The 14,223-nt window shown below is 52.0% G+C and overlaps 2 protein-coding genes across 2 annotated transcripts in view; one reads left to right on the top strand and one right to left on the bottom strand.

Annotated features, from left to right (window-relative positions):
* The window catches only part of LOC131500735 (basic proline-rich protein-like), a 36,614-nt gene that overhangs the window by 18,519 nt on the left and 3,872 nt on the right, over positions 1-14,223 (top strand). The gene's annotated exons all lie outside the window — the stretch shown is intronic.
* Positions 11,602-14,202, bottom strand: ELFN1 (extracellular leucine rich repeat and fibronectin type III domain containing 1). The gene has a single exon (XM_058710153.1). It carries the CDS (start codon positions 14,169-14,171, stop codon positions 11,715-11,717), a length of 2,457 nt encoding a protein of 818 aa, XP_058566136.1. The 5' UTR covers positions 14,172-14,202; the 3' UTR covers positions 11,602-11,714.

Genomic DNA, 14,223 nt, shown 5'->3' with positions numbered 1-14,223 from the left:
CACCCTGGTTAAATTTATTCCTAGGTATTTTATTCCTTTTCATGCAATTGTAAAGGGGACTGTCTTCTTAATTTCTCTTTCTAAGAGTTTATTGTTGGCGTATAGAAATGCAGCCGATTTTGTACTTTAATTTTGTATGCTGTGACTTTACTGAATTAACTGATCTGTTCTGATGGTTTTTTGGTGGCGTCTTCATGGTTTTCTCTACATAATATCGTGTCATCTACACACAGTGACACTTCTTTCTTTCTGATTTGGGCACATTTTCTTTTCCTTGCCTAACTGTCGTGGCTAGGACTTCCCACACTGTGTTGAATAAAAGTGATGACAGCGGACATCCTTGTCTTGTTCCTGATGTTAGAGGAAAAGCTTTCAGCTTTTAACCATTGAGTGTGACGCTAGATGTGGGCTTCTCATCTACAGTCTTTATTATGTCAAGAAAGGTCCCCTCTATTTGCACTTTGTTGAAAGTTGTTTTTTTTTTTGAATCATAGATGGTGACTTTTGTCAAATGCTTTTTCATTGAGATGATCAAAATATTTTTATCCTTCCTTGTTAATGTGCATCACATTGACCGATGTGGATGTTGAACCATCCTTGCACCCCTGGAATAAATCCCCCGTGACAATGGTGTATGATCCTTCTAATGTATTGTTGAATTCGTTCTGCCAGCAGTTTTTTGAGGAGTTTTGCATGCATGTCCATCAGGGATATTGGCCTGTAGTTCTCTTTTCTTGTGGTGTCCTTGTCTGGTTTTGGCATCAGAGTTGTATACTGGTCTCGTACAATGAGTTTGGAAGTGTTCTCCCCTCTTATGTTTTTTTTTTTTTTGAAGAGTGTGAGAAGAATTGGTATTAATTTTTTTTTTACCATTTCATAGAATTGACCAGTGAGGCCATATGGTCCTGGACTTTTGCTTGTTGGAAAACTTCGGATTACGGATTCTACCTCCTTACTAGTAGTAATCAGTCTGTTCAGATTTTCTATTTCTCCATGATTTAGTCTTGGTAGGTTGTACATTTCTAGGAGTTTATCCATTTCTTCTAGGTTGTGTAATGTGTTGGCATATAATTTTTCTTAGTAGTGTCTTATGAGCCTTTGTATTTGTGTATAAGGTGTAACATCTTTCATTTCTGATTTTATTTATTTGAGTCCTCTCTTTTTTTCTTGGTGAGTCTAGCTAAAGGTTTGACACTTTTGTTTACCTTTTAACAAAACAGCTGTTAGTTTCACTGACCTTTTCTATTGTCTTTTTAGTCTCTATTTCATTTATTTCCCCTCTGATTATGATTATTTCCTCCCTTTTACTAACTTGGGGTTTTGTTTGTTCTTCTTTTCTAGTTCTTTGAGGTGCAGAGTTAGGTTGTTTATTTGAGTTTTTTCATTTCTTGAAGTCAGCATTTATCACCAGAATTTCTTAGATCTGCTTTTGCTGCATCCTGTAAATTCTGGGATGTTCTATTTCCATTTTCATTCATCTCAATGCATTTTTCATTTCTTGTTTGATCTCTTCTTTGACCCATTCACTGTTCAGTAAAATGTTGTCTAATCTCCATGGATTTGTGAATTTTCCAGTTTTCTTATAATTGATTTCTAGTTTCCTACCACTATGGTCAGAAGCTTCTTGATTTGATTTAAGTTTTCTTCAACTTATTAAGACTTGTTTTGTGGCCCAACAGGTGATTTATCTTGGAAAATGTTGCATGTGTGCTTGAGAAGAATGTGTATTCCGTAGCTTTCAGGTAGAATGTTCTGTACGTATCTATCAAGTCCATCTGGTCTAACATGTCAGCCCAACATTTCCTGGCCAGTGTTTCTCTATTGATTTTTCTGTCTGGATGATCTAGCCATTGATGTAAGTGTATTAAAGTCCCCTACTATTATTGTATTCTATCTATTTCTCTCTTTTGATCTGTTAGTACTTGTTTTATATACTTCTGTGCTCCTCCTATGTTGGGTGCATAACATTTACAATTGTTACATCCTCTTGTTGGATTGACCTTTTTATCATTATGTAGTGCCCTTCTTTGTCTTTTATTACAGTCTTTTTTTTAATGTTTATTTTTGAGAGAGCGAGAGAGAGATAAAGAGTATGAGCAGGGGAGGGGCAGAGAGAGAGAAGGAGGCACAGGATCTGAAGCAGGCTCCAGTCTCCAAGCTGTCAGCACAGAGCCCGATGCAGGGCTCGAACTCACCAGTTGTGAGATCATGACAGGAGCCAAAGTCAGCCACCCAAGTGACTGAGCCACTCAGGCACCCCTACAGTCTTTGTTTTAAAGTCTATTTGTCTGATATGAGTTGTAGCTACCCCAGCTTTCTTTTTGTTTCCATTGCATGGAATATCTTTTTCCGTTCCTTCACTTTTAGTCTCTATGTGTCCTTACATCTGAAGTGAGTCTTCTGTAGGCAGTGCGTAGATGGGTGTTGTTGTTGTTGTTGTCGTTGTTGTTGTTAAATCCATTCAGCTACTCTGTGCCTTTTTATTGGAAAGTTTAGTCCGTTGACATTTAAAGTAAGTACTGATAGGTGTGTACTTATTGGTATTTTGTTAATTGTTTTCTGGCTGTTTTGTAGTTCCTCTGTTCCTATCTTCTCTTGCTCTCTCCCTTTGTGATCTGATGATTTCTTGTAGTTTCATGCTTACATCCCTTTTTCTTTTCCTTTTGTGAATCTACTATAGGTTTTTGCTCTGTGGTTACCATGAGGAATACATAAAATGACATATTTATAGCAGTCTATTTTAAGTCGATAACAACGTAAGTGTGAATGCATTCTACAGCCCTACATTTTTACTTGCCCCAATATTTTTATGTGTTTGATATCACAATTTACATCTTTTTATATTGTGTATCCCTTAATAAATTATTGTGTGTATCCTTTGCTTTTGTCTTTTACCCTTCATACCAGTTTTATAAGTGATTAACCCACTACCTTTGCAAAATTAGATTAATTCTGGGGCACCTGGGTGGCTCAGTCAGTTACGCATCTGACTTTAGCTCAGGTCATGATCTCGCAGTTCATGAGTTCGAGCCCCACGTCGGGCTCTGTGCTGACAGCTCCGAGCCTGGAGCCTGCTTCGGATGCTGTGTCTCCCTCTCTCTGCCCCTCCCCTGCTCATGCTCTTAGTCTCTCTCTCAAAAGAAAATAAACATTAAAAAAATTTTTTTAATTCGATTAATTCTGAATTTTGAGATTTGTACTTTCATGTTTTCCTGTTAGTAATTAGCACTCTCTTGTTTCACTTTTTAAAAGCCCCTCAACATTTCTTGTAAGACTGGTCTGCTGGTGATGAATTCTTTTAGCTTTTGCTTGCCTGGAAAACTCTTTTTCTCCTTCAATTCTGAATGACAACTTTGCTGAATAGAATATTCTTGGGTAGAGGCTTTTTTCGTTTCAGTACTTTGAATATATGATGCCACTCCCTTCTGGCCTGAAGAGTTTCTGCTGAAGACTCCTTCCTACATAGAAGTTGTCTTTCTGTTGAGGCTTTAAAGATTCTCTCCTTGTTTTTAACTTCTGACACCTTGACTATATAATGTGTCTTGATGTGGGCCTCTTTGGTCCATCTTGTTTTAAACTTTTTCAGACTCTTCAATCTGATGTCTGTTTCCTTACCTGGCTTAGGATGTTTTCAGCCATTATTTCTGCCCCCTTTTTCTCTCTCTTCTCCATCTGGGAGCACCCTAATGGGAATGTGGGAGCACTTGCTGTTGCAGAGAAATAATACTTGGAATAACAGCAGATTTCTCATCTAAAACCAGGAAGGCCAGAAGGTAGCATTTTTCCAATGTTGAAAGAAAGTGTGCCACCTCTGAATTCCATGTCCAGCAAAAATGTCTTTCAGGAATTCAGAGGAATTAAAGACATTCTCAGATGAAGGAACACCAGGATAATTTGTCACTAGCAGACTTACCTTTGAGTAGCTGCTAAGGAAGTTCTCCAAACAGAAAGGAATTTATAACAGAAGGAGGCTTGAAACTTCAGAAAGTTAGAAAAAATAATAGTGATACAGTGCTTAATGTTTGTAGAGGAAATACCTAAGATAATTATACTTTAAAAGAAGAGGGTAGATAAAGGGCCTAGATGAAAGTAAGTTTTCTACACTTCACTGGAAGTGATAGGATATTGTTACCAGGAGACTGTGGTAAGTTACATCAGTGTATTGTAATATGGAGAGTTAGAGTGTTAGCTACCACTGAAAGAACTATATAGTGAGATACACTCAAAAACACTATAGATTGAAAAAATAAAATTATAAAGGTTAAAGTAACCCACAGGTGGGCAAGACACAGGAAACAGGAAAAAAAAAAAAACAAAAAAAAAGAATAATCAGAAGATAAATAATAAAATGTCAGCCTTAAGCCCTAACACATCTATAATTAAAGGTAAATGGATTTAATAAATCAATTAAAAGATAGAGATTGAAAGAGTGGATTAAGGGGCTCCTGGGTGGCGCAGTCGGTTAAGCGTCCGACTTCAGCCAGGTCACGATCTCGCGGTCCGTGAGTTCGAGCCCCGCGTCAGGCTCTGGGCTGATGGCTCGGAGCCTGGAGCCGGTTTCCGATTCTGTGTCTCCCTCTCTCTCTGCCCCTCCCCCGTTCATGCTCTGTCTCTCTCTGTCCCAAAAATAAATAAAAAACGTTGAAAAAAAAATTAAAAAAAAAAAAGAAAGAGTGGATTAAAACACACACACACAAACGCACACACACACACACACACTACTCAACTACCTAACTACCCAACTATATGCTACCTACAGGAAACCCACTTCAAATGTAATTATATGGATACATTGAAAGTGAAAGAATGATAAAAGATATACCATGCACCCATTAACTTTCAACATGAAGGCATGGGTATATTAATACTATATAATGTAGGCTTTAGAGAAAAGAAAAATTATCAGACCCAAAAAGAGACAATACTGAAAGTTGAAGTCAGCAAAGTTGCAATGAACAAAATGAACACAAAAATCAATCACATCACTATATAGCGATGAACGTGTGGAAGCTGAAATTTAAAACACAGCACCATTCATAATTTCTAAAAAGGTATACATCCAACAATACATGTGCAGAATCTGTATGCTGAAAATTACAAAATAATGATAAAAAAAAAAAAAAACAACTAAAGGGTATTCAAAGAATTGGAACGGCATACCATGTTCATGAATTGGGAGAGTCAACATAAGAGTGATGTCCATTCTCCCTGAATTTATAGGTTTCTCTCAATTTCTATTAAAATCCCAGTAAGATTTTTTATAGATTTAAATAAGCTTATTCGAAAATTTATATGGAAAGGTAAAGAAATTAGAAGAGCTAAAACAATTTTGGAAAAGAAGAGTGAAGTGGGAGGAGTCACTGTATTCAGTGTCAAGATTTACTATATACCTGCAGCAATTGAGACAGGATGGTGCCGGTGGAGGGATAAACACGTTCATCAACAGGATAGAATGGAGAACCCACAAAGAGACCTACACAGTACACCTGCGTAATTTTTATTAAGGGGCCAAAGCCATCTGAAGGAAGCATGATGGTCTTTCCAACAAATAGCATGAGAGCACTTGGACGTCCATAGACAAAAAAGCAACAACAAAGGATCTTATGTAACTTAATTCAAAATAGGCTATGGGTTTAAATGTAAAAGGTGAAACTATAAATCTTCTAAAAGAAACCGTAGAGAACATTTTCAGGACTAGGGCCAGGCAAGAATTCTTAAATATGACATAAAAAAAAGATTAATAAATGACACTTCAACGAATTTAAAATTTTTGCATTATGGAAAACCTTGTTAAGGAAAACACACACTATAGATGGGGAGAAGATGTTTGCAAACCACATATTTGACAAAGGTCTTGTATCTAGAAAATGTAAAGAACTCTCCAAATTCAACAGTCAAAATAAAAAATTCATAAAACGGGTAGAAGCTGAAGTATTTCTTCAAAGAAGAGATACTGCTGGCAAACAAGTATGTGAGAAGATGTTTATAAATTAAAACTACAGGGAGATCTCACTATACACTGTTGCAACAACCAAAATAAAAAATTGGCAATAACACTAACTGTTGGCGAGGATGTGGAGAAATTGTATCTTGGGCGTCTAAAAGGGGAATGTAAAATGGTACAGCCACTCTGGAAACAGGTGAGCAGTTCCTTACAGGAACCATGCACATGACCACACACAGCCTGGCAATTGCACTCCCGAGCATTTATGCCAGAGAAATGAAAATTTCACTTCACACCAAAACCCGTGTGCAGATTTTCACAGCAGCTTTATTTGTAGCAGCCTCAAATTGGAAACAACCCAAATGTCCTTCAGTAGGTGAATGGTCAAACACATGTTGCAGATCATCTATACAGTGGAATACTACTCAGCAATAAAAAGGAACATAACAAATACATACATGAGCCAGGACGGATCTCAAAAGCCTTCGCTCAGTGAAAGAACCAATATCCAAAGGTTACATAGTGCATGATCCCACTTACATAACATTCTAAATGTGACAGAGGTGAACAGATTAGCATTGCCAGGGGACAGGGACAGAGTTGGAGGCACGGGAGACGGCTGCAGGAGTCGTTCTGTATCTTGACTGTGGTGGTGAGAACACAGATCCACACCCATGGGATACATTTACAGACCACACCCGCGCACGAGGGCATGTGAAAGCTGGTGGGGGGCTGAACGAGGTCTGTAGCCTGGTGACCATACCTGGACCCATGGACGCAACATCTGCCTGGTCTCGATGCTGTACTACAGTCAGGTCTTAGCACCGAGTGGGTGGCTTGGGGAGCTGGGCAGCTACGTACTATTTCCTGTGACCCTATAATTATTTCAAATTTTAAAAATTGGAAATCAAAAAAACTCCCGAAGAGTAGAACGCATAGGCAGTGCCGTGGGGTGAGAAGAGGTGCTGAGAAGGGTGTGGTGATCAAGGAGAACTCCCTCGAGCCCCCCCACCCCCAGTCCCGTATTTTGCCTCTGTACCTGCCTCATTCCCAGACGCTGTCCTCTCTCCCTGGCAGGCGGGTGAACTGTCCGTTGTACTAGCGAAAACCGTCCGCCCCCTCGAGCAACAAACCTTAACCCTTCTTCCCCAACCATGTTCTGGCGACCCCCCTCTCCCTCCCATGCATCATCAGTCTTCTCCACTGGATCCCACAAACAGTCTGTCATGGCTCCCATCTCTATGCATCACATCCTTTACCCCCGCAGGGAGAACAGAGGCTCCAGAGGGAGGTACGTTGCTACAGAAAACAAGGAGATTCTTTGCACAATTGACGATAGCCTATAAACCCCGAGCCTGCTGCGTTTGTAGAGAAGAGGGACTAGAAAGGCAGATACCAAAATGTTAACCGTGGCTTTTCCTGGGGTGGTGAGATGGAATGATGGCTCTTTTCTTCTTTACGACAAACCGTTTTCTAAAGTTTATGTAACGAAAGGATTACTTTCGAGATAAGAAAAGGATCAACACAGGTTGTTATTCTATCAAATGCTACCAACGGTCCCCCACTGCCCACAGCCTGACTCTAATCGCTTTAAGGCCGTAAGGTGGGTCACCAGAGCCTGGCTTAGCTGACCTCATTGGTCCCTCATTGGTCCCGGCAGCCCCCAGCCCCACACTGCCCCAGCTTCTGACCTCCAGCTGCACCTACGTGCCCCTCGGGGCGGGGTCCCTTTCCTCCCACCTTCTGTTTGTCCTTGCAGGTTTTGACCTTCCTGAGAAGTCTCCCCCATCGCGAGGGCAATGATAGTCCCCTTCCCTGTGCTCCCCTGGCGTCTCATCACTGCACACTGGACTGCGTCTGGACTGGTGGGTCAGTGGCCACCTCTCCCTTGGCCCCCCTCCTTCCCCACGTCTCTGCTATACCCTCCTTTCCCTGCTCCCTCCGTGGGCTGACGTGTATGGACTTTGTCCCTGGGCTCTCTGCGTCGGGTTTTCTGGCCATTCAGCCGAGGAGGAGCCCCGCAGGGGAAGGGAGGAGTGTGGGGTCGGCACACGTGCCCCAGCTCCCTCCTATGGAGTCACCTCAGGCTGGAGGTCCCTCCACTGGAGGCCCCTCTCCAGGCCCTGGCGGGTGTCCGTACAGCCCCTCCTCATCCCAGGGGCCACCATGTGTTGCCAGCTTTGCTGTCCCTTGTGGGTCCTTACACCCTCTCTTGGAAATGGCCCCTTTGTAGGCACGCCCCTTGGATTACTCTGTTTTGGGGCGTCGCCTCTTTCCTGTTGGGACTGCGAATGACTCATTCTCCAAGGAGGGGACACGTCTCGATGTCTCTGGCGTGTCGGTACACAGTAGGTGCTCCGTAATTGCATACTGAAGGGAAGAATGAATGAAGCCTCAGGATCACCTGTCCTGGACGGGCTGCTCTCTGTGCCGCGTGGCCGTGCACTTGGCCTCTATTCTCAGATGGGCCTAATTCTTCACGCCTCCCCGTGTCCGTATCACCTGCCACCCTGTCCCCACCAGCCACCCCCAGACGCGCGGGTGGGCTGACCGGGATCGGCAGAGCCACCTTGCCGGCCACCCAGGTGTGTGAGCAATAGCGCGACGTGGCCGTTGGCGATGCAGCGTTATCGTGCCAATGGCGCGATGGCCCCACGTGCCATTTGACCTTCCCGGTGACCCAGTGTCGGCACCCCACTGAGACACACAGAGGTCACCTACTTGCTGTGGTCACAGGGTTGTGAGGGGCAGAAGCTGGGTGTGAGCCGACGCTCTTGGCCTTCGCGCCCCATCACCCGATGGGCACTGCCCTTCGAGGCCGCCTTCCGGGAGCCTGAGCACTGACCCCGGCCACAGGGCAGGGCTTACCTTGCACGTCTTCATCCCGGGCTCGGAGCTCAGTCCTGAGCCCACGAGGATGCTGACCTCTTGACTTCGGAGCCTCCACCCCCTCCTCACTGTGGTTCCCTTATCCAGACCAAAATCACCCCTTCCAGGCAGCCTTCCAGGTTCTTCCCATGCGGGGTCCCCATCCTCCGTTGGGCCTCCTGGGCTCAGCTGGGCTACCTGCCTCTGCGTCGGGTGCCCTGACGGCCGTGAGCTCCTCAAGGGTGGGGGCAGTGTTGGATCTGTCTCTGGGCTCCGATGGTGCGAGAGTGCCGCCCGCACACGTTAGGTGCCTAATCAGCGTGTCTTCTCCTGTGCTGTCTACCCTCGTCAACTCCGCTATGACCTCTTTCAAGCGAGGGCATGGTGACCCACGCACCTGCGTTTTGGGACTGGCCTGGTGTCGGGCACGGAGCCACCCCTGTCCAGCCCTGGCTGTTCCTGGGAGGGTCAGGGCTTCTGGAACATTCTTGGCTGCTCGGGATGCCCCGCCCCCCTCCACCATTGTGTGTTCCTCTCCAGGTCCCTCCCCTCCCCTTGGACCCCTGCTTTGGTGGCAGCGCCCCTGGCAGTGACGCGTCCCTCTCACACACCCGGCCTGCCTACCCAGGGCAGGCGCCTCTGTCCTGTGTCTGTTGTCCTCTGATTTCCTATAAATAGCCAATTTTATCTCCTCAGTGACAGGGAGCAGCGGGCTGAGGAGCCTGGCCCCACTTCTGTCCCCTGGCCAGGACTGCCCTGTGTTACTGGGTCCCCTCTCTGGGTGCCCCCCCTTCCTGCCCCTGCTGCCTCTCTCGCCGGCCACCAGGCTTCCCCCGTGCTGTCCTCCCAGGACCCCACGGCAGACAGCAAGGAGATGACCGACTCGGGAGGGGCTCAGTCGGGGTGGGGGGCAGTCAAAGCCCACCCAGGTTGCCCCATGCGGAGCCTCCTACCCAGAACCTTCATGTAGTCGGGGGAGCACAGAGGTGAGGCCTGGTGGGGGGGGAGCACAGAGGTGAGGACTAGTTGGGGGCAGACCGGCCCTGTGCGCGGCGCTGCGAGGCTGCCGGGGCCTGGGAGTCAGCTGGGCCCTGGGGGCCGGCACTGGCTTCCCCGCCGTCTCAGGGAGGTGCCTAAAGCTGGAAACAGCTCCTGAGGAAGGGGTGAGCTCCCTGTCACTGGAGGTGCTCAAGCAGAGGCTACTGGTCTTAGGGCTGTGCCCAGCCCTGAGCCCTTTCCTGCTGACCTGCCGGATCCCGAAAACCTGCCACTCTGCTCTCTGGGATCCAGTCCCAGCACCTCCCCCGCCCCCGCCAGTGTCTTACTGGGTCTTTGTCAGAAATACAGACGGGGAACAGGTTTGCCCCGGGCGTCGGGTGTGGGCCGTAGGGAGGAGGGCCTGGGGTGGCAGGCCAGTGGTGGTGGGGACACGTGCGTGCGTGCGTGTGTGCGTGTGCAGGAGGACCGGCCCGGGGCTGTGAGAGGGAGGGAGGGGCCAGAGCGAGACACCCCTTCCCCGCAGCGCCCCGGGCCCCCCCCCCCCCGCCCCCCGGCTCCCCTGGGAGAAGGTGGCTTTGCTGGACCCCGGCTGGTGCTGGGCGCAAGGGCCCAGATGTGGCAAGGGGGAGCCTGCGACCTTGTGGTAAGGATACTTGCACCAGCCACGGGGGGGCGCTTTCTGGGGGCGGGGCGTCAGGATCCAGTCTTCTCTGGAGAGTGCGAACCGCACGGTTCACACACGCAAAGTGCTCCCTGGCTCCGAATGTGGGAGCACAGCAGGGTGAGCAAGGTACCCGTCCGTGCGTCCGGCTGCGGGGCTCCGAGGCTGGCTCGCCTCGACTCCGACTCACCCGCAAACCCACACAGGCCCCCGTCCCTGGCTGCCCACTCACACCCACGCGGCTTGCGGCCTGTGCGCAAACACTTGGGTGCACGCACCGGACACAAGCCACCGTTCACCCGCCTCTGCACGTCCTCCAGCCCGGGGTGGACTGCTCACCTCTCCCAGGGTTCTTGTGAGCCCCCCCACCCATGCTCACTACAGCCCGCTCCTGCTGTCCTGGGAGGAGGGCTCCGTGGTGACCCTACCTGTAAATAACCCCAGCCCCAACCCAACCCGATAAAACCACCCTAAATAGCACATTAAAAAATCCCCAGATCCCTCCCTAAGTCCCATAGTAAAAACCCAGTACAAGTATTTGGGTTTTCCCTTTGTAGAATTTTTTTTTTTTTTTAGTAGATATAGTCTCTTTCTCGATTTACAGCAAACATTGCAAATATAGAAATATTTTTCTGAACAACGGGATGACAGCATACAGGGGGGACGGGCCACGCCCCTTCCAGCCACCCCCGACAGCCGTCCCCCGGACAAGGCCCTCCCCACAGCCTCCCCTGCAGGGCTCCGGGCGGGGGTCCTGGAGGCCACCCGGCCGCCTGCGTTGGCTCTGCCTCTCTCTGGTGGCCTCCGGAGTCAGCAGCCAAGAGACAGACCGAGGAGAGAATGCACAGCAAACCACAGACAGAGGCAATCGTGGGGGGGGAGCCGGGTGGCCACGCCGGCCACACCCCCACGTCTGGTGTTTTAGGTCTTTTTAAGAGAACTTTACTTTTATTATCTTTTCTTAAAAAAGGAAGAAAATAAAGACAGAGAGGAAGATCAAGTCGGCAGAGAAGAATCCAAGAGGAAAGATAAAGAAAAAAGATTCCCCTCCCCCACCCCCACGCCCAGACACAGTTTTCGCAAGTCCCTCATGTGCGTGCCTGTGCGTGTGCGCACGCGCGCATGTGTGGCGTTTCGTGGCAGTCTCTGGGTTACAAGTGGCTGCGGTGGGTCCTGTGTCCTTTTTGGTCCCCTGGGCGTCGCGCGTTCCGGGGTGGGGGCGGGGCGGGCGCGGCCGCGGGCTCAGGACTTGTGCTGGGCCGACACGCCCTTCCAGTAGTCCAAGATGTCGTGTAGATCCTCGTCTTTGGCGAACTGAACCTTCTTGCGCAGGGCGTGGCCGGCCGCCACGAACTCCTCGTGGTCCTTGTGGCGCCGGCGGCTGAGTCTGAAGCGCTCCCAGATGCTCTGGGAGGCCCTGCAGGCGTACTCGGGGCTGGAGGAGTAGCTCAGGTTGTGGTACTGCGGGGAGAGCTGCGAGTAGGCCAGGTCGCGGGGCCGCGGCCGGGTCAGCGGCTCCAGGATGGACGCCTTGCGGCCACCCAGGCTCTCGTGCGGCGGGGGCGCGGGGGGCGCGGGCGGCTCGGCGGGGTGGGAGCCGGGGTACGAGTGCCGGTGCTCGCCGTAGCGGCGGCCCTTCTCGGCCTCGGCCCGCAGCACAGCGGCCCCGGGCGTCACAGTGAGAATGGTGTCGGGCGCGGGGGCGCTCTTCTCGATGTACTTGGCCTCGGCGGCCGCGGCCTTGTGCCCGCCGGGGGCCTCGGCGCGGAAGGCCCGCGGGCTGCGCGCGGAGCCGCCGGACGAGGGCCCGGCGCGCGGGGGCCCGGGGGCCGCCTCCACGCCGTGGTGCCGCTGCAGGCCGTGGCCGAAGGCGTCCTTGTAGACGGGGGACAGGAAGCCGTGCTTGGCGGCCAGGGGCTCGGACAGCAGCATCAGCTGCGGCTCGGCGGCCGACGCGGCCCCGGACTTGCCGCCCTGGAAGGAGGTGGCCTCGGACTTGAGCGCGTCGATGCAGTTGTTGATGATCTGGTTGACCTTGTCCACCTCCTTGGCGATGGTGGAGATCTCGGCCACGGAGCCCTGGCTGCCGGGGCCGGGCCGGCCCAGCTCGCCGTCCCTGCGCTCGGCCTGCTCGCCCGCGCGCACCTCCATGTAGTTGCCCTTGCCGGCCTTGGGCGTGCCGCCGCCCTCCGCCAGCTCGTACTGCTCCACCTCGCTGGCGGCCGCCGGCAGGTACGGGATGCGGGTCACGGCCTCGGGGCCCAGCGGCGGGCCCTGGGACAGCGGGGCCAGGCCGGGCGCCTCCATCTCGGGCCCGTACTTGAGCTCGATGATGGTCTTCTTGAGGCCGCCGGCCGCGGCGGCCTTCTTGTGCTTGTCCTCCTGCCGCCTCCGCCTGCGCAGGCAGTAGTAGACGGCGCCGAGCACCAGCACCATGCCGAACAGGCAGCCCAGGACGGTCATGATGTGGTGCGTGGCCGTGGACGGGCTGGGCACGGGGCCCGGCGGGCCGGGCGGCCTGGGCAGGCAGATGGTGAGGCAGGTGTGGTTGTGGTGCAGGCCGGAGCTGGTGGACACCACGCAGTAGGTGTAGTTGGTGAGCGTGTACAGGTTGGTCAGGCGGATCTCCTCCCGGGGCTTGGTCAGCCTGGACACGGTGGACGAGCGGCTGTTGTTGAAGTGCTCCAGCGTGTACATGCGGGTGAACGGGCTGGGCAGCTGCACCGTGATGGTGGCCGAGTTCCGCGTCAGCTGCTTGACCTTCATGAGGGGCCGGCCCTCGGCCTGGGGGGCCAGCGTGGGCAGGGCCGCCGGCGGCGTGGTGCCGTCGCCGGAGAAGCACTCGTCGTCGGCGGCGCACGGGGCCTCGCTGGGCTCCGGGGGCGGCGGGGGCGGGGGCGGGGAGCGGCCGGGCGGCGGGCGGGGCTCGGCCGCGTAGGGGCCGTCGGTGCACACGGAGCGCAGCTTGCCGAGGATGCTGCGGTGGCCGTGGCGGCCCCGGCCCAGGAGGAAGTAGCCGGAGTAGAGCGGCGGCGACTCGCACTGCATGCGGTCGTCGGCGTGCGTGGCGTTGGTGAAGGCCGCCAGCCAGCGCAGGAAGCCCAGGAGCTCGCACGAGCAGTAGAAGGGGTTGCCGTACAGCTCGCACACGGACAGCTTGGCCAGGCCCGCGAAGGTGGCGCCGTGGAGCCGCTGGATGCGGTTCCCGGACAGGTCGATGTTGACGATGCTGGGGCACTCCCGGAAGGCGCTGGGCGCGACCACCTCGATGAGGTTGGCCTGCAGGTACAGGTGCTCGAGCTTGCCCAGGCCGCGCAGCGCGCCCTCCGTCAGGTTGCGCAGGCGGTTGTAGCCCAGCTGCAACACCTGCAGGTTGAACTGGCCCGAGAAGGCGCCGTCCTCGATGTAGGTGATCTCGTTCTTGGTCAGGTTGAGGTACGTGAGGTTGCCGAAGCGGCTCAGCGAGGCGTGCCGCACGCTGCGGATGCGGTTCTCGTTCAGCCGCAGGTCCACGACGGTGCTGTTGATCTGCTGCGGGATGGCCTCGTACGGCGGCTGGTTCTGGCTGCAGATGGCCAGCCACACGAAGCCCTTGTCGCCCTCGATCAGCCAGCAGTCGCCGTGGGCCAGCCCGCCCGCGTGCAGCAGGGTGGCGGCCGCCACGCACGCCCACAGCGCGCCCCACCGGCACCCGGCCATGGGGACCGCCGCCGCGGGAGCCCCCCGCTCTGCCTGCCTGCCGGGGGGGGGG

This window comes from Neofelis nebulosa, chromosome 18, assembly GCF_028018385.1.
Source record: "Neofelis nebulosa isolate mNeoNeb1 chromosome 18, mNeoNeb1.pri, whole genome shotgun sequence".
Taxonomy (NCBI): domain Eukaryota; kingdom Metazoa; phylum Chordata; class Mammalia; order Carnivora; family Felidae; genus Neofelis; species Neofelis nebulosa.
This window is presented reverse-complemented; position numbering and strand designations above follow the sequence as displayed.

Excerpts from the sequence above, each read along its gene's own strand:
- ELFN1 (XM_058710153.1), bottom strand. The coding sequence starts at position 14,171 with ATGGCCGGGTGCCGGTGGGGCGCGCTGTGGGCGTGCGTGGCGGCCGCC.